This window comes from Perna viridis, chromosome 15 (assembly GCF_037379345.1).
Source record: "Perna viridis isolate PV_CMFRI_1.1 ecotype Kerala chromosome 15, ASM3737934v1, whole genome shotgun sequence".
In the NCBI taxonomy this organism is placed as follows: Eukaryota; Metazoa; Mollusca; class Bivalvia; order Mytilida; family Mytilidae; genus Perna; species Perna viridis.
The window spans coordinates 1,317,079-1,338,571 of record NC_142459.1 but is presented as its reverse complement, the minus strand read 5'-3'; the positions used below and the strand labels follow the sequence as shown (position 1 = coordinate 1,338,571).

Below are 21,493 nucleotides of genomic sequence, written 5' to 3'. Positions count from 1 at the left end.
CATCCATGGGTCTTCAATGAACGACGACGAAACCTCACACCACAGGGCAGGCTGCAGCTGGCCCCAAAACAACACTGTACACAGGTATGGCTCCTGATAGATGTCCTGCATGTTAATTAAAACTGACATCTACATAGTGACATTGAAAAAAAAAGCGTTAAGAATAGAAAAATACACATTGTAACAACTTTATTGCTAAAATCTGTTTCATCTATGTGGGATGTTTATTTGAAGAAAAAAATATACACCGACCAATTTACAATGCTAGATACCTGCAGCTACGTGTACAAATATAATTCAACCGTTAAAGTTTGACAAATATAGTAACTATTCCATGATACATGTACAAGAAGGAAACCCCCATGACGTCATTACTTCTGACGAATGCCGCTCACCTTCAGGGTATAACTGATTCAGGAAAAAGTAAACAAACATTGCGTCGCAGTGCTAATGGCGTTATCGTAATACATAATATTACATGAAAATAATAAAATATGGCAGATAAGTTATTAAGTCTGTCACTCAAAGGGGTATTACACATCCCGCGGCTCTTCTTAAATATTGTGTATACGTTCGTTTGTAACGTAAAACAGCAATAGATATACGATCATTGTTAAAATCACTGGTGATGTAATATTGGACAATGTTTGTGTTCAAAGATTAATTCTCTCGTATCCTATCTTTTTTGTTTTTTATAACAGGTATCATGTGGTATTTTTTTACATTTTGTTTTCAAATGTTCTGAAGGAAAAAAAGAAGTACCAGGTAATATACTGAACATCATATATTTTCCTTTTGACCATATTATAGTATATGGCCAGTTCAAAACAGCGATGTTTAAACAATAATTGTATTTTAAAAAGAGAGAAAGCATTCCATGTGTGTAATCGAAATCTGTAAAGTTCAGATGATTATTTTTATGTAATTATATACTCCGTTTTTAAGTTTTAAAATTCGGGATTTAGAAAATACCGATTTCGGAAAATCAAGGAATTAAATGCTATATATGTAAATCCTTGGAAAAATCAAGAATTTTTTTTATTATTATCTGCAGTTATTCATTGAGATGCCATTCAAAAAAACACTTTTTTAAACTTGTGTATTTGATAATTAGGCCGCGTTAATCCTTTATTAATAGATCATTGAACCGTGTCAGTGCTAATTACATTTTGTTAACAAAGAAGACGTGTATTTCCCGCCGTAGGTACCAACTTTGATTTGATTGGTTGATTGCTTATGCAGGTGGTTTTGTGTATCAGGGAAGCGTTTCACGTCAATTGTATGTATTGGATATTATCTAAGCGTCGGCAGTACACAGATTAAAGTTTGGGTTGAAAGGTGAAAATGGCTTTGGTTTTGAATGCGACAAAGGACTTCAAAGCAGGTAAAATATTTGGAATCTTCTTACTTCTTGCACCAAATTCATTCTGAACTGTAAAACTAATGAACATTTTTGTTTCTGTCACTATGTTTTCTTTCGCACGCGTGTACATTTTGAAACTTCGCTTTTTTCTTATATTGCAACAGTTTGTTTACCTGAACGAGAAAGCCATGTGACAAAGTTTACAAAAAAGTTCGTATTGTGCATTGTTGTATCACCTTAGATGAACTTTGAAATTATTTTACTCAGCTACTTTGCAGCATTTTTCTCTGTTTGCTTAAATTCTGCTTGAAGATCCAGGCGGGAGCGCGTTTTGTGTGCTTCTCCTTTTCCCGAACAAAAACAATACCTTTGTCTTAATACAATGGGTCTTTAAATAAAATAAACGGACGCTTACATTGTCAGTGACTCATTTTCGTGTATGCTCCTTGACTTGATGAAAAGATTAAAAAAACCAAACCAAAACAAAAGAATATGTTATTAGATTTGAAATGTACTTTAGATTAATTGATATTAATTTAATTATAAATATAATCAAATTGCTTTTTGTCTATCAGGGGCGGGTTCAGAAATTTATAAATGAGGGGTTTCAATCCCAAAATTTGGAGGTTTAGGCTATAAATTGCTCATTATTGTCTAAATTTTGCTCAAACTAAATGAGAAATGAGAATTTCAACAAAAAAGGGGGGCTGGTTGAAACCTTGGGAACCCTCTCCCTGCATCTGCCAGTGTTGGCCTTTTGTTTTTTTGGCAGAATTCTTTTTTTCTTTTAATTTTTTTTTTTTGTGGGAAAAAAGTAAAAAAATAATTAGTGGAAATTAAAACAATGTAATGCAGGGACAAAGACCAGACAGGGTAAGCAGACACCTACAACTAAGAACATGAAATAATTTAAGTAATACACATGAATTTCCAGAAATGTTCCCTCCAATTCCCAAAATCCTGCTATTGTCCAGTCAGGGCTTACCTACCAACCAAAAATAATATAATATGTACACTGTATTGTGTGACTGCAACCTCACTTGGACCCCAGTGGTCAGGAAAGATTTTTTTTTCAAATGTGCTATTTTCAGCATTATTACAAGTATTCAAGATTTTAATGGGCCATTTATTTATCTTAGTAAAATCCTACAATTTTAATGGACCATTTTCATCTTCAAAGGGTATATGGCACTTGGTCCATCCCAATCATTGACACCCAAGGAAGTATTTGTCAACTTTACCAGAAAATAATATGTCCTACCCCATTTTTTTGTGCCTACCGAGGGGAGTATTCTTAACATTTTATGGTCATTTAGGATAATGCATTATTAAAATGTTTGTTGAAAGAAATATCAATTACATACATACCTACTCTGTTTTATTCTTGCTGGTAGCAGGGAACAAGACTGGGGCTGCTTTTTTTCATTCATTGAGGATACAGGTCTCTACAATACTTTTTTTTCTGACCTTGTCCAATAGGATATAGGACGAGTACAAAAATCACCTTTTCTGTCTGTCCCTTTGTCCAATGATATCAGTTATAGTTTCAACTAAAGGAGGTATATGTAGGCCTAGGGTAAGGGACATATCTCATGACATTAGTGATATGCTTATTTCATATTCAATTTCATCAAAGCCCATCAAGCTTTCATTTGAAACAGAATGAAGCCAATTGAAGTTACTTTGATGTTTACATGAGATCGATGTAAAATGCTAAATACAATCATTCCAATGATTTGTAAGAGTTGTGTCCCTTACCTTAGGTCTACCTCCTTAAATTGTATCTCCTTATCCTTCTCATGAAGGTAACTTCATGGTGTGTCAAAATAAAAGTATATTATTGTTGTAAAATGATGGAAAAATATTTTTTGAGTAGGATTTTAGATTGTCTGTGCAGGACCAAAAGGGTTACTAAGTCAAGGATGTGAAAAAAAAACAAACAGTCAGGTTTTAAAATGAATATATCAAATAGATACATGTAAAAGAAGAGCATTTTTAGCTTGGCCTAATAAGACAAAAATATGTCTGTTTCCTGCTACCATACCTACCCTTGTTTTTTTGTGTCTACCCTAAACATTTAATGGCCATTTTGGCACAAGCACTATTTAAAGTCTAAATTGTTTCCCTATTACATGTAACTCGATGTTAAAATGTTTATGAAAAATGAGATAATTTCCTTACCTGTTTTCCCTTGCTTGTTGCATGAAACTAGACTATTATATTTTTTGCCTTTGTGCACATTCCAGCGAACCCTGAATAAACAGATGACCTGGCCAAACCAGATTTTTTCTTCAGTGTTCTAGGATTCTTCAAAATTTATGGTTTACATTGAAAAGAGTAGACCACAATTAAAAAAAGTCATAGATTCTCATCCTACATTTGTCAAAGTTAGGGGTATCAAAATATATTTTGGATTTCTTATCAATTTTAGGGGAAAATGCTTTCAATTTGAAAGATATTGACTATATTGGGGAAAAATTACAGGGACTGTGAAAAAAATTGAGTAGGGAGGGAATGAGAATTCTGGATATTTTTTAATTTTGGTTCTACATGTAACTGAATTCAACATTCCCACACTTGAAGTTCGCTTTCCAAACTTGACAAATCCTTTAAGATAATTTAGTTTTCTACTTACCAATGGGAATGTGGGGCATACATGTAAGTAACAACTGTCCTGCACCAAATTTGCAGTTGCCTCTAATGTGGCGAGAAAGTAGAAAACTGTCCCTTAACATCAGTACTGTATAAACCAAACCTGAACAATTTTGGTTTAGTGTAGACAGGTTTTACTGTCTTTTTTTTTGATTGTAAGAAAAAAGGTAAAAATTAAAATACATTAAAATACAAATTAAAAGTACATGTTTGCTAATGTCATGATGAACAAAAAAATATTAATGATAACATTTTTTTCAGACAAAATGAATCAAGGTAGCAGAGGAAATGATATAAATAACCAGTTTTCGCAGGGATCACATTTCGATAGAGGGCCAGGTAATTATCCAATCACTGTGAAAGGATTAAATAGAGTTTGTAAGACTTGTTCCAGTGATTTTGTTACCTTTCCATTGTAGCAGGTAAAGAAGCCAGTGAAATGTTTCTTGAGACCTGATTTCCTAGGCCCGGTTTTTTGTTCACTTCTGGGGAATGTTTTTTTTGGCAAGTTGTAACCTAATGAATGTTTGGAGTACATATTTGTCAGTTCGGTATCGATTCAGAGTTATAAATAGGCATTTGACGGGCTTCTGTTCCCTGTAAAATATTTTCCCAATGCATTTAAAATACGACAAAAATTTCCCCCCAAAAAGTAGTTGGGCTTCTTTTAAAACAAGGATCAAAATCACTGAGTTCTAGCTTCATTTTCCTTCGGTAATTTCCTTTGTAGAATGTATTGAAATTCCAAGACCACTCTGCATTTTATTGTTTACATCCGGGATCTAGAAAAGTTACATTTCACTGCAAAATCTTCTATTTTATCATAAAATACCTGTCATTTTTATTGGTATTTTTATATGAAAAGAAAAGATGTTTTGCTTTTAATCCTGAACTCAATGCTATATTAATGATGATTTTTTATGCATTTGAATGGTAGACGACCTGTTCTCATGAAACCACAGAGTGACATGACGAGACTTAGATGCCCTATATTGTGGACTTTTAAACCTTTCACATTTGCAGGAATGAGTTTTACTGTATACAAATGTATTTACTTCCAATTTTGCCAATTTCTGCTTTGTTTTTTGACCTCATAAAATCATCCCTGTATTTGACATGCTTGAAAATTTTACACGAACTTCAACTCTCGTCACCAATTTCTTTTGATCTGATTCAGATATTCATATGAGTCCAGTGAAAAACCATGTATGGATAGCAATGTTTTATCTCATGTAAGAAATTTCAAGTTTTGTGTTGTTACATGGTAGCATGTTCGCCTTAAGTACGGGAGGTTTTGGGTTTGTTTCCCAACCAAAGACATTAAAATTGGTAGTCACTGCAGATGGTATTTAAGGAGGTAGACTTAAGGTAAGGGACATAACTCTTGAGGTTATGTTTGTATCATGTACAAAAATGTATACAATTTCCCCAAAGCCTGTCAAGCATTCATTTGATACAGAATGAAGTCAATCCAAGTTACCTTGATGCTTACTTGACATTGATGTTAAATACTTAACACAAACTTTTCAGTGATTTGTAAGAGTTATGTCCCTTACCTTCTTCATGGGCTAGAGTGGTAACTTGTAGGTCGGAGACAGAATACTGTTAAAGTATCAATTTTCACGGTGTTCTAATTTTTGCTTTTTTCGTGGTGGACAGAAAAGCATGAAAAATGGAACTGTAAACATTTTTAAAACTATAGAATGCTATCATTTTTTGAAAGCGCAAAAATTGATACCCGTGAATATGTTCACTTGACAGAATCCATGAAAATCAGCAACCGCAAAAATTAATATGTTTACAGTAATGTGTCTGCATACCAAAAAATGTACCTTCAGCCTATTGCTGCTGTGATCTTGCACAATAAAAAGTGTGTTGGACTAGTTTAAAGCAGGATCTGTTTGATTGGTAAATTGTTCTTGTCCTGAAATGCATGAAATATCTGTCATAGGACATACATTACTCCCAGAGAGGGAGTCCACTCCTAAAATCCTCCAAGTGATTTCTCCCATCTGTGAGTAGTTTATTGTCTTTTTGGGAGTATTTCGGAGTCACTCCAAGTATTTTATTACCATGTGTATTGTGATCAAGTTCACCTGACAGGTATGACAGGATGTAGGTGGTAACTTCAAAGGATATTCAGGGCAATAAAAAAGTCCTAGCTGGGAGTATTTTATTGCCTTTTGGAGGAAGTACGCCAAGATCACTCCAGGATTTTTATGGCATTTTTTGAATTTCCTGGAGTCCCTCTGAAAAGTGACACCAAAATGGGAGTTTGAGAATCTATACTCATTTGGTGTACTATATAAACCTTAATCAATCAATCAATCATTTTGTGTTGTTCTATTTTCAGCTTCCTACAGATGTAATTTCTGTCCTGGCAGTTTTCCCTCTTTGTATCACCTGCAGTGCCATAATGTGTATAAACACTCGTCCATTCTCAGTAACCATGGTGACGAATTGAAACAAAAAAGTCCTGATGTTAGTTCTACAAAGTCAAAGACCTCTGCATTTTATATGTCACAGGAGAAAAACAATTTTGAAAGTTCTCAGACTCGTATACAATACAATATAGTCAACCCTGAGATAAAAACAAGCTTAGGCAATCAGCAGCTGGACAAGGGTCAGAAAGTAGGTAGTTTAGAATCAGGTGCGCTTGATTTGTCCACTGTGAAGAATCGTGAGAATCTTGTCTCCTCAACTGTCTTTGGTAGTACGAATCTTGAACCAAAGCCTACAGAAGTTTCATCCTCTCTCCCAGAAATTTCAACTTCAAGCACAGAAATTTCATCTACTCATGTAGATGAAGAAACAGACTCTGATAATGATGAGAGTGACAAACTTGTGATTGACACTCAGAGTGAGGTTACTCAAGAAAATGGACACCAAAATGAGGCTGATAAACAGAAGTCACATGACAACCCTCCTCTAAGAAGTTTTTCAGAAAATTTTCGTCACAATAATGAGATAGTGGCCAACTCTGAGCATTTTTCCCATAATACTCAGCACAGTCGTCTTCTACAACATGAAATCCGTCCAACCAATGCTCAGTTGCCGAACAGAGGATATTATCATAATATTCCGTCCAATGAAAATCATCAGGTTGACTACAGGTCAAGGTCACCATTAGGACCCACTAGTCATGAAAAACTGGAAGAAACTGTTGATAGGGGGAGTTATCCTCCATATTATAACCCCCAATTAGACAATAAAATTCCTGGTATAGAACACCAGTCATTACTTAGTATGATTCCCCCATTACCAAACATGGGAATGATTGGAAATTTTCCAATGCCATTTGGATTCTCTCCCTTTATGCCAATGATGTATCCCCCAAACTCTTTCATGCCACAAGCAAATCCTACCAATACTCAGGATGGGCGATTTCCATTACAAGGTGATACATTCCCAAGTAATGTAGTGACGAGTCTGCCATACAGGCCTAATTTGAACTTACCACCCAGCAAAGGGGCTCCTGTAAGGAGAAATTCTGGAAATAATAAATCAAGGTCATCTTCCAAGAAAGGCGATAAAAAACCAAAAGAGGTTCTTGAAATCTATCAATGCAAGTCTTGCAATCGACAATTTTCACAAGTTGGGAATTTCCACAATCACATGAAAACTCATGAATCTAAAGTGTGTGCTTGTGGAATATGTAACATGGAGTTTTCTGATAGCTATGAACTCCAGCGACATATGAGAAATACTCACACAGGAAGTATGCCATATAAATGTGAACAGTGCGATCGTGAGTTTAGTCAGTATAATAATTTGCGTCGTCACTTGCGTGTACACAATGGAAAAAATTATAAGTGCCACTTGTGTGGACGGACTTTCAATGAAGTGTTTTATCTCGAAATGCACATGGGTTCTCACACTGGTGAAAGAACATACAAATGTGGGGTGTGCAGTGCCACCTTCAGTGATAATTCAGAATTACAGAAACATGTTAGCACCCACAGTGCCGAAGAGCTACATACCTGCGATGTCTGTGGCAAGTCATTCAGTAAGGCGTGTGTGTTACGTCAACATAAGAAAATGCATAGTGGTCTTAGACCTTTCAAATGTGAAGTTTGTGAAAAATCATTTATCCACCGTCATCATTTAACGATTCATTCTAGAATGCACAATTCTAATAAGCCTTATGTATGTAAAATTTGCAAGAAGGAGTTTGCACAGACAAGTCACTTGTATAAACATATTCGACAGCACACAGAACAACCAGGCGTCACTGAAGCCATGATTCACGAATCACTCGCTCCGATACTTGAAAAGTTGAAAGAAAGCGACAACAAAACTGATAATTCTTTGTCAGCTGAAGACCTAAATGTTTTTGAAAAACAGAGACAAAATGATGATAGTGACCCTTCATCAGATAATGATCTTGAGAAGGAACAAAAGCTTAAGGATGCAGCAAGTCATGATAATACTCAAAGTTCAATGTCAACTGATATTGCTAGCTTAGTTGGAAATGGTGAAAGGGAGAGAACTCTTGTGGAAAACTTGAAGTACAAGAAAGAAATTGAAAAGCCTGAAAGTTTAAAAGGGAACAATTATCAAAATGATACAGATTTTGATAAAACTTCGATGAAACCAAAAATTTCTACTTTGAAAGATTCAGAGAAAACTGCTGCTGTTGACAATAATGATGAAAATACTCAGAAAGAGGCAAAGCTTGTTGCCACGGGGACGTCAGTTACTGAATTCATCAATGGATCTCTTAAAGAAATGGAAAATTTGTATCGACAACATAGATATAATGATGAATTGTCATTCAAAGACTGTGAGATAAAGAAAGATGTATGTGATTCAGATGATAACTTTGACAATGCGTCAGACAAAACAGGAATATCTGTTGATTCAGCATTTTCTGAACAACGTTTTGTTAGCAGTCCACATTCTAGTATACCATACAATGAGCAATGTTTGGAAATGCTAAACTTACCGAGGATTGCTCAATATAATATACCCGAAGACTTAGCAATTAAAAAAAACAATTTAACTTGCTTGAAAGAACAGGTCAGTGTTAATCAAGATATTGGTCGCTTTTCACCAATCAGTCAGTCTGGTGAGGCACTTAGTGAAGAAGACTTTCGATCTCGTAGTAATTCTGCAACAGAGAACCTGGAGAATCTTAATCCTCCAGTAGTTTCTCCAAGAGTGGTTTCAGCTGACAGCATTTTAAAAGAACAACAAATATTACGAGATAATTGTCCGAATGACTCACCAAAACCTGAAATAGTAATGCCGCTTAAGAAAAGAAGACGGTACGCTCCCCGTCTAAAAAAGAAATCAACTGAGGAAATAGAAGTACATGTAACTGAAGAGCCAAGTGTAGAAAAGCCTGTTTATCCTCAAATGATACCACCTGAGGCACAGCAAATGTATTTTCTTCAACTACAGCAAATGCAGATGGCATTGGCGGCCAATGTTATGGCAGCCCAAGGAGCGATGATGCAGAATCTTAATGTATCCGAACAGATGAAAAGTCTACAAGCTAATAACCAAAGAGGAGTTCCGAATGATCTCTCAATTCCAAGGCAGAAGTTTCAAGGTCCCCCAAAGAATGATCCATGAAGCAGTAGGCAATAGTTTGTAATATTTATAATTTGAAATGGCAGCATATGATGAACATTCCATAAAATTGTCTGATCATTAGTTGGATTTTAAATGTTACATTGAAACTTGTACTTATTGTGAGTTTCTGATGTTTTTTTTTATATTATGCTGTGTTCAATTAATTTTTTTGGTGATTTTTGCCAATTTATCATGTTATGTATGTGTAAATATTGTATTTATTTTTTTGTTTTACTGTTGTTTAAAATGTACCAGAAATGCAAGATAGCTGCGTAACCATAGCTTTTAAGGATGTTTGCTGCTTTGCTTAGAACCGACATGATTTTTCCACTTTTTAGAGGAATTCCACCATATCAAATATGGATTTTACCTTTACAATTCTTTTTTTTTACTGTATATTTAGTTCGATTTTGCCAATTTCTGCCTTGTTTGTAGACCTCGTAAAATCATGTTTGTAGAAGTAACAATGATTTCTTATAAGATCTTAAATGCTAGTACAATATAAGTAGAAACAAAAAATTATGTTCGTTTTATGTGATATAACCATTTGAAATTTTAGCAGGAAAGGGATTTCTCTTGATTTTTCATTCATGTAGTTTATGTCTTAGTAGGTTTTATCTATAAAAAAACACTGAAAAAATAACGAGGATTTCATAAAAACTTCCCAAATAGCATTTTAATGTGTTTAATGAAATTATGAATAGAAAAGTGGGGGTCACTGGAAAAAATATTTATGCATTGAAATGGAAAAAAAATTAGCAGACTCTGAAAAACTAACAAAAGCAGCAAACATCCTTAATAATAATCTCATAATCTCAAAATTACTTTGTGCAAAAAAATTATTGTCTAGAATTTTTATTTCATTACCCTTAACTGGTTTTAGAACAATAATGAACTTCTAGTCAATTTAGGTGCATTTAAGGTGTTAGACCTAAGGGAAGGGAGACAACTATTACAAATCATTGGAACGTTTGTATTCAGCATTTTACATCCATCTCATATAAGCATCAAAGTAACTTGGATTGATTCCATTCTGTTTCAAATGAAAGCTTGATAGGATTTGGTGAAATTGAATATGATACAAACATCACTGATTTCAAGAGTTATGTCCTTTACCTTAGTAAATGTCTTCAGTTCCAACAAATCTGTTATACATGTATTTAAACTATTTCTTGGATTACATTTAAGGCTCCATATGTGACCTACTGAAGATTCTTTATCATTATCTACTATTACATTTCATTTTTTACCATTTGTTTTACTTTGATTTTGCACCACTTTAGACTGCTGTAAAATCATGTCAGTAAACAGCAGGCTTGTTGTTAGAAATGAATGGACTATTTCTGAATTTTACCTGTTGTCTGTTCTTATTTTATGACCAACTGAAATGAACTGGTACCACTTTCAGTACAAATTTACCTGGGCTTTGCAGCATTTAAAAAATGTCCTACATTTACAATGTAGATTATATCAATATATTCTACTTCAAAACTGCTGAAGTCCTGCATCATTATTTTGGACTCTGTCTAGTGGTAATAGATAAAAATGTTAATGCCATAAAATTGTGCCATATATACAAATGTCTTTAAATCCACAATGTGTTCAGATATTTGCTCAAGTATACATGTATGTAGAATTGAATTCCAGTTGTGTAAATTATGGGAGATTGTACAGTGTATATGGGTCTATGAACTCAATACTTATTAAAACTGTGCGAGCTGTTATCATGTCCCCCTTTTATCATACAGTACAGACACATCCCATGACTGAACACAGACGTAGTGGTGTACCATGACTGAACATCAACAGTGGTGTACCATGACAACACTGACATAGTGGTATACCATGACTGAACATTGACAGTGGTGTACGATTACTGAACACCGACAGTGATGTACCATGACTGAACACCTACATAGTGGTGTACCATGACTGAACACTGACAGTGGTGTACCATGACAACACTGACATAGTGGTATACCATGACTGAACATTGACATAGTGGTGTACCATGACTGAACATTGACAGTGGTGTACCATTACTGAACACCGACAGTGATGTACCATGACTGAACACTGACATAGTGGTGTACTATGACTGAACACTGACAGTGATGTACCACTTTTAGAGTGGTTCTCAATTTGAGATTTTTTCTTTTGTATTGTGAGCAGTAAGCTCTACCACATTAAATTCAGAAAAAAAATATAAAACATATCTTCAAAGACTAAAAAGACATTTACTGCCACTCTGAGAGTGGTACACCACTATGTCACTGTTTAAACATAGCATGTCTCTGTACTGTAGATAAAAGTTCAAAAAGCTGATTTGAAAAATTTGAAAGTGATCTTGAAATGAAAGATACATACAGCTGTCCTTTAGTTAATACAAACATTTTATGAATAGTTATTTGTTAGCTCAAGACATCAGGGGCAGATCCAGGGGCCAGCCAGGGTTCTTTGGAAAAAAGGGTTGCTGGACATTATTTGCTATTTTTTGCCAATTTCGTACATGGAAATTACAAATTTTCCAATAAAAGGGGGGTGCCAACCCCCTGCACCCTCCCCCTGGATCTGCCACTGGACATATACGAATTAACATTGCCCTTAATTTAAGAAACAATGTATTTGTGAAGGGTAAACATAGGAGCAGGTGGTTAGTTGTGAAGGGTAAACATAGGAGCAGATGGTTAGTTTTTTGTTTTATTTTTTTTTTTACGTCAATGATTCTTCAGGTGACCATTACTTGATATGTTTGTGCTTCGTTTTATATTCTGTTTTTGATGTAGTTATATTCATGTACATGTAGTCAAAATTGATCTCTCAATTGTTTGCCAAATCACATGTATGCGTTTGTGTTTTGACGGGCCTGCATTAGAATAATACAATTCTTCATGAGATACCTTTTATTGTTCTGGCCCCACGTCATAAAAGTTTAAAAGAAAATACATAAGTCTGAGAATATTCTTAACTTGCATGGTAATTCCAAATCAAAATCTTTGAAGTTGATGGTAAGAATTTTCTCAGACTTGAGTTATTTTTCAAGTTTTGTGGCACTGGGGTCTGAATTATTTTTGTGAAAGGCAGCATTATTTTAGAACAAGATTCAACAGATTTATACATGGATGTGTTCAGTAGATGCATTTAAATATGTTCTGTCAAAAGTGGTATGTATGATTATCATGCATGTTTTTTTATTCATATGATAATCATACATGTATATTTTTATTGATTCATAGGATAGTCATATTATAATCATATTTTGATTAAAGTATGATATTCATAGGGTTTTAATTTGATTCTTGTAGTTAAATGTTATATTGGATTGCTATCATATGATTAACATAAATGAAAACATGATTTTCATTTGATAATGTGATAATCATGATTAAACTGAACATGTTGATCATGACACTTACATGTATGTGTCAGTCCCTGTAAGAGTCAGGCAGTAGGTGAAACATGGTATGAAAAACCCACCATTATGATAAAGTATTTTGACTATTTGTACCACTAGAATCAAGGAAAACAGATAAGATTTTTCATATCATGCTGGAACATTGAGTTACAATTTTATTGAAATGCACTGAAAATGAACATTTCAAGGGCAGATAACTGTCAAAAACCTCAATTTTTCTTAGACTCTATTGAAAAAATTTCTGGCAAATCCAATGATGTAGAGGTCAAATAATTGTCTTTTCAAAAAAAAAAGGAAGTATCCTTGAGTGATATTACATTGTCAGATTGGTGGAGTTTTGACGTGCATGTTTTTATGATTTTTCCCATTTTGTCTGAGATTCTTACAAACATTTATACTTAATTCATATGATGATCATACATGTATGATGCTTTCCATATGATTCTCATGTGTTAAACTTCTTCATAAATTGATTCTCATATGCAAATGTTGTACATGTTAATCAGTTTTCATTTTCTCTATTTCATTTAAGGAGGTAGACCTAGGGTAGGGGATACAGTTCTTACAGATCATTGGAATGTTTGTATTCAGCATTTTACATCAGTCTCATGCAAGCATCAAAGTAACTTGGATTGATTTCATTCTGTTTCAAATGAAAGCATGATAGACTTAGGTGAAATTGAATATGATACAAACATATCACTGATATCAAGAGTTATGTCCCTTACCCTAGGTCTGCCTTCTTAACAGGCATAGTCATGCAAATCTTTCATTCATATTTTTCTGTCTCCAAAAACTAAGTCCAAGGTGATCTCAATTATTTTCGTTGAAGCATTTTTTAGCTTTAAGTTTGTATAAATCATTGCCATTTGATCATATGTGTATTTTTTATTGTATTTAATTATGTATATGTTCCATCCATGAATTTTGCTCAATGTTTAAAAAAATACATCTTGAATTCTATGCAGGTGTTTAACATGCAAGCAACTTTTCAACCATCATTTATGTACATGTATGTATGTATTCTTTTTTTAATGTTTGTATAATGAAACCTGTTTTAAATGAACCAGTTTTGTTTCCGAAGTACCCTTTTCGAACTTTAAAAATTTGTTTGACGTGCAAGTAACATTTTCAATCATTATTAAGTACATTGTATTGAGTAGGTAGACTCTACGGTAAGGGACACAACTCTTATAAATCATTGGAACGTTTGTATTCAGCATTTTACATTAATCTCATGTAAGCATCAAAGTAACTTGGACTGATTTCATTCTGTTTCATATGAAAGCTTGATATGCTGTGGTGCAATTGAATATGGTACAAACATGTCACTGATTTCAAGAGTTATCTCCCATACTCAAGGTCTTCTTCCTTAAAATAAAAAAATTGTATAATGATACCCCCTTTGGACCCCAAGTACTGTGAAACCTGTCAAAACCAAACCCCTTATGTCCAGTATAGACTGAAGTTCAAATACATTTAGACACTTTTTAAATTCATCTTTCATCAGTTTAAACTTTGATAAACCGAACATCTGTCTAAATTGGAAACAATTTTGAAGTACCAGTCCGTATAAATTTTGGACACTGCCTATGGTACAGGTGATTCATATAAAAAAAACCACGGAACAAACAATGCTTTTTTCGGTCTTCATATGCGATGTATTTATTTGACAACAGTCGTTCCTGTATTTAGATCTGTACTTTTGAGAAAACCACATTTTTACCTCCAGCTAAAAACAACCAAATCAAACCAAAACAGGTACGGTAACTCTTGCAATGTGTCAATTTCATATACAATCTGCATAATATTTATCTCAAAAGCACAAAAACCAAATGAAATCTAAGACTGATTACCGGTATGTGTTCAGTAGCTGTTTCTGAACAAGAAGTAAAAGTGAATTTGGTTGGTTTTCTTGACATGCATGAATCACTTCCTGTCTGATTTTTATAAAGAATGATACTTAAGTCTGACAAGCTTTGGTTGAGACAGGTCTCACTGAACTGCAATGAAAGATTTTTATGAAAGAGTGTGAATGTAAATACCATGCTTGTTATTTGGGAAGGGGTTCTGTTGTGTTGTTTGGTGTGTGACTTATTTTTTACACAGTGGAATTTGTCTTGGGGAGGATTTCTCAAGGATTTGATAAGCACAAATTGTTCTTTTTTGTCCGATAAGATTTTTGCCATTTTTTAAACTACTAAGTAAAAATCCTTGATGAAATTTTATAATTGGAAGCTATCATTGAGTGTAGATCCATCGAAATTCCATCTCTTATCTTCAAAAGTTCAAGAATGCTTAATTATATGTTTATGCAGATTTCTGTCCAGGATGAGTTTTTAGGCTTTTTGACAGGTTTAAACAATTTATTTGTGAAATCACTTCCTTCTTGAATTATTTTTTTCTTGCCTGAATTACATTCCATTTCTTTGTTATATACATGTACATGTATCATATTTTTTTTTACTTCAAAATGACTATCTGAGATAGGTACACTTTTTTAATGACTTCAGTAAAACTGAGTAAGAATCAGGCAAAATGTGAAAAATCATAAACATGCATGTCAAAAGCCCACCAAATCTTACAATGCAAGTCTTTACTATTTAAAATAACTAAAAATAACCATTGCATCACTGAATACGCTTTGAAAGTTAGAAAAAAAGGTTTTTGACAGAGTTACCTGCTCTTGTAATTATTTGCAGTGGAATTCAATTAAACTGCAACTTATTTTACCAAAGTTATGTCTTTATTCCTTGATTCTAATGGTATAAATTATCAAATTACTGTGTAAAGATACCGGTGCTATAAATGTATCAATTTTCATTGTTTTTTTTTTTTTTTGCATTGGACCATGAGTATGCGAAATATTACATCTTAAAAAAAAATGTAGTAAAATTGATAAAATGATAAAAATGATAATTAATCATTGAAATGGTGAAAATTTATCTGTGCAAATATGTTCACTAGACAGATTGTGTGAAAAACAGAAATGCCGCCATCCATGATCAGTACCATCAATTTTTCTTTGTGATGTTGATTTTTTTTACCATTTCAATTAATACTTGTTCAGTTTGACCATTTAGTCATCAAACCAACCATTTAATCATCAGTTTTAGCATTTACTCATCAACCCAACCATTTAATCATCAGTTTGACCATTTGCAAAGACTACTGCATAATTAGTATTTGGCAGTGAATATATCAACTTCTTTAATTTATCTTCCTGGGATGAGAAATATATTATTAATTACTCTAAAAGTAGATTATTTTTTTGTTGTTGAAATTTCATCATTCATGTTTAAAATGATAAATTTTTGGTTAAAGTACATAAAATTTGAGATTAAGCCTATCCTCATCTGACTACTTCAATTTTATTTCAATTCAAGTATATATATATATATATATATATATATATATATATAGGACAGTAAAATCTGTCTTAAGTGACCTTCCAAGGTCACCTAACACAGGTGGTCTTTATTAACAAGTTAATTTTATACAGGATACATGGATATTTAAATCATTGTCTATTAAGACATGTTATGGCTGAATACAGATGTTTGCAAAGAAAGGTTTGACTGTATTAACAGATGTGTTAAAATTATATTGGTCAAGGAGTAGTTCTCGCCAACAGATTTTTCATCCTCTCCTGTGAAACAATTTCATGTTCAAAATTTATGAAAAAAGGTCTTAACAGATTGCTGATATTATTAGATTATTTAATACTTCTCAACACGGGAGTTTCTTGTGCTGATCTCGATTAGCGGCTTTACCTTGACACGAGATGAGCATAAGAAACTTCCACGAGTTGAAAAAATATTAAAATAATCTGTTTATCTCTGTTTTGCTGAAGTGTAAGGAATTAGTTTTATTTTCAGTTTTTCTAAAAGAAATTAGTAAGTTTTATAAGCACAGCAAAGTTTCCTTTTGGGATTATTTTTCAGCGGAGTCACATAAGTTGTGCAGCTATATGATAATTTTTATTCTCAAGCGACTGGTATGAGATTGAAAATTATCATTTAACAAGATCAAAGGGATTTTATACAAAATAGCAATAATTTACTCTCCAAAATGAGCAATCTTACAATGATTTTCATTGAGGAATACAATTTTAGTGAACAAATTGGCGAGAATTGCTTCTGTCTTGGAAACTGCGAGATCTACTCTCTGACCAGTGTTTGAGCTCATCATATATCAGCAAAAATTTACAGCAGAGGTGCTGACCATTAAAATGTTGTTTGTTGGTTGATTTTGTGTTTGTGTTGTGTTTATAATGCCCCCAGCTTAAAATCAGGAGGTCTGTCTGGCTGGCTGTTACACATTTCTATCTCTAACAAGAGGTGTTTACTTTTATAGATTTCTTCATAGTTTCTAGAGATTTTTACAGATTGTGAATTTCCCCATAGTACTGGAGCAGTGCTCCAGCTAAGAATCATGCAAAATGTGATTCATGGTTAGAAAGACTACCGGGTACACATTTTTATTTTTGACATTTTGTTTAAATGTTATAGTAAAAGAAATTAGCATGTGGTTTTTCATGTTACCCTTGTTATTGGGAGATAAAATGTACTCAAAAAATTCAAAAGAAAATGTTGGATTTTCAGTGTGGAATATCTCCTAAGAACAGACATATTGGAATGAATAATTTAAATTTCATCATATCGATCTATAAAGCAACTTGATAATAAAAAAATAAAATGTGTAGCCTTTTTTTTGGGGTGCACCACCTTTTTCAGAACTTGCATGATTCTTACAAAGACTGCTATTTTTAATCACACAAAAAAAGTACTGTCAACATTATAGAGTGGAAATTATTAAAGTTCAACAAACTTGGGAATGTAGGAATTTTTTTTTTTTAATTTCTCTATAAGACTAAGTGCACATTTTTCATATGCATAATTTAGCATTGCAAAGTTTGAATTAAATTGGTTCAATACTTTTTGAATTACAGATTACACAAAGTAGTAGACCTGATTTTATGAGGTCAATCAACAATGCGGAAATTGGCAAAATCGGAAGTAAATATACAATAAAAAAAGAATCATAACAGTAAAATCTGGATTTGAAAAAAGTGGAATTTTGCTTTAATTTAAAGCGCTAGAAAATCAGGTTTGAAGTAGATACTAACTAATGGAGTGAAGTGGCTAATAGACCTGCTGTGGTTACACAGATAGAAACAATACTTTACATTATCAAATAAGTTATTTCTTTATGGCAAAAAAAAAAATAAAATAACATGGTTAGCTTTATGAGAATCGGCAATTCCTTTCTTCAAAATTCTCAATAACGAGCACAAATAATAGAGGACTGTATAGGACTCAACTAGCCCTAAATAAGTAAAGTACACATCATTTCACTAGCCTGAATCAATTTTTACTAGCCCTGGGCTTTGGTTAAAGGTAAGCATGGAGTCAACCAATCAGAAAGCTTGTTACAAATCAAATTATTTATTAGAAAACATACTCATATAATAACAAACATGTCACAAATATACGAAAAGGCTAACTAGTACCTCAAATCTTAGGCCAATAAAAAAAACATAAAACTCCCTCATTGGTTTCATGAAAATTAACTTGAAATGGCCTTAAGAAGGTAGACCTAGGGTAAGAGACACAACTCTTACAAATTATTGGAACTTTCGTATTCATTACTTTACATCAATCTCACGTAAGCATCAAAGTAACTTGGACTAATTTCATTCCGTTTCAAATAAAAGCTTGAAAGAATTTAGTGAAATTGAATGTGATACAAACATATCACTAATTTCATGAGTTATGTCCCTCACCCTAGGTCTACCTCCTTAACTACAAGTTTTTGTGTCAATGGATGAATTAATACATGGGAACCAGAAATTTCCAAAATTTGTAATAGGGTTTCTATAGGCCATCGCTGGCTCATTCTTCCAATAACAAAAAGGGAAAAAAGGGGGGTCTAAAGGAAAACAAACACAATTTTCTTCGTACATGAAAATGAATTTTTATTGCACATTCTTCAACATATTTTGACCCATGTCTGTAATAGCAAATGCCAAGGCATTTTCATGTCTAACAACTCTGGGGAAAAGATAGAAAAAGTGAAAAAAAACCCCAAAAACTTTCTTGAAACCAAATTAAAAATTAATCCCAATACGAACTTTAATAATGACCCCAGTTATTGTAGGACCAACAAACAGACTGACAGACATGATATGTCTACAAAAATACATGGGCAAAAATGTTACAATAACTCCATCTTCATGCATTTTGATTGTTACTGTCAGAGGATAAATATTCAAATTTTTAGTACTACTTATAACAGTGCAAAAAGGGAGATAACTATTATTTTATCATAACAAAGCTACAGGTGTAAAACCACTATTAAAAGTCCCATTACTTTATATGTTGAATTAAGCAATTTTCAAGGTCCCAATCATTTTTTAAAGTTTGTTAAAACGAACTTTAACAAGTTTTATCATAGAGGGGACCCTTTAAAGACTCTCTCATAAAATTTGCAGCAATTGGCTTCTAAGAAAGAATGGTGAAGTGAAAGTAGACAGCTACTAAAAATACTACTTTCTTTTGGAAATTTGACAAATCAATGGGCTTAAGATCTAGACTCTGACAAATTATTCTCTACATCAGAGTTCAAAACTGTTGTATTCAGTGTGTACCTGACATGATGCTTACCCAGTGGCATATGCTGGCTAAATCACAAAAAATATACAATGCATCCTCAGAACTACTTTGTTTTTTTACGGACTAATCTGGTATGTGCAGGGGACTGGTTCCCCTTAATAGTGGTATTATACCAACAATGAATTATATGAATTATCTAGGATGATTGATTGGGCAGAATGAACAACCAAAATGTGATCACAAGTGACACAAAGAGCAACGATTTAAAAAAATGTGCAGAAATTATTCTGGGCGTTAATTAAATCTTCAAGAATTCTTGTCTCTGTTATCTGAGACCCTTTATTATTACATAGGTAAAATTATAAAAACAAGTGAGCAAAGCATTTCATTGATACCTCCCCTCTTTTCCCCTTTCAAAAACATGCACCTTTAGACCTCAAAATTAATTTGAATCAAAATCTGAATTAAGATGTGGACAATGGGAATATGTAATAAGGATTCAGTGAAAGTTTTATTAAATTCACTTCAGTTTATATGTAGGAGGAATAATGGATAAGAGAAGAGCCCCTCTGTGATACCCTTATAACTCTATACCTCCCCTAACTTTTCAAGTGGGGGGTATAATGATAATGAATTCAATCAATAATATCCACAATAAAATTGACAAAAACTTCATGATTCATGAATTACAAACTTCTAATCTAATTAAAATCTAACAACAATCTATTCTACTTTCTGTTCAGATGACCTCTTCAGAATCATTAGATTTTTTCCATTTGAATAGTCCTGTAAAATTCATGACCAATGAATTCTGATTGACTGATCAGGAAGGTCGTCTGAACAGAAAGTAGATTGGAGTTTGGTTAGATCCTACATGCAGTGACTGAATGGAACAATTGATAGGTCTAATTTAGATTGCACAAGTACAATTTTCATGCTTCAAGAATACATCATTAAAAAAACTTTTAAAATTAGCAGTTAGATATAATAAAAACCACCTGGTTAAAGATTATCATACATATTTAATGAAACCTGTCTAAACTGAACCCTTAATAAAACATGCAACTGGTTTACAATAGGGGCGAGTCCAGAAATTAATCAAAAGTTTGTTATTACCTTCAAAAAACATATGCCTTCCTCTTCCAAAGTTCAAAGGGGTATATCTCCCACAATATTCAGTTAATTATAAATTCCTGGTAATATTCACAACTACATATTGTGTCCTAATTACCTACAAAGCTTCATGAAATTTTGACCAGTAGTTTCTGAGTGTCACATACAAAAGTATGACTGACAGACAGACGGACAGCAATCTGTTTTTGAGCAATGATACTATGTTATATTTGTTTATGACTGAAAACTCTGATGTAAACTTGATTAACTCACAATATATTGGGTTCTATAAAAGGGGATTACTTTAATGTCTGTTTTAACCTGTGTAAACTAATACCTGTCTAAGATGAACAAGGGGTTAAATTTAGACAGGTTTAAAAGTATTTACGATGAAAGTACTTTAATTCATGGATACCAATTTTTGTGGATTAGGGAAGAAACATATGTTTGTAAATTCTTTATTGTTTTAAGGTGTTTAGTATACACATCAATGGAAGTATTGTTCTCACTGGGAACCAAATTTCGTGGTTTGGCCTACCCAGAAAAATGATGAAAATTGGTCTCCCACGAACAATAGTACTTTCACAGTACATAACATTATTACAGTTTTATTGGTAACACAGAAAAAATATGATATGATTCAAGACAAGAGTGACACCTGGTGTCAAACTTTAACAATGTCTCCTTAAATGTACATTTTCACATCAGTTGCAAAAATACAAAATAAATGCATATAATTAGAATAACGAAGTACATCTG

At 33.1% G+C, this 21,493-nt stretch overlaps 1 protein-coding gene across 1 annotated transcript; it reads left to right on the top strand.

Moving 5' to 3' along the window:
- The first annotated feature begins 1,319 nt into the window (after window positions 1-1,319).
- Window positions 1,320-17,256, top strand: LOC148596474 (uncharacterized). Its single transcript, XM_088563426.1, has 3 exons — window positions 1,320-1,384; window positions 4,277-4,354; window positions 6,369-17,256. The coding sequence occupies exons 1-3, from the start codon at window positions 1,345-1,347 to the stop codon at window positions 9,590-9,592; spliced, it is 3,342 nt and encodes a 1,113-aa protein (XP_088419552.1). The 5' UTR covers window positions 1,320-1,344; the 3' UTR covers window positions 9,593-17,256.
- Window positions 17,257-21,493: the final 4,237 nt, after the last annotated feature.

Coding starts and splice junctions, on each gene's coding strand:
- LOC148596474 (XM_088563426.1), top strand. CDS start 1,345: ATGGCTTTGGTTTTGAATGCGACAAAGGACTTCAAAGCAG. Junction 1,385..4,276: donor GACAAAGGACTTCAAAGCAG/GTAAAATATTTG, acceptor CATTTTTTTCAG/ACAAAATGAATCAAGGTAGC. Junction 4,355..6,368: donor ACATTTCGATAGAGGGCCAG/GTAATTATCCAA, acceptor TTCTATTTTCAG/CTTCCTACAGATGTAATTTC.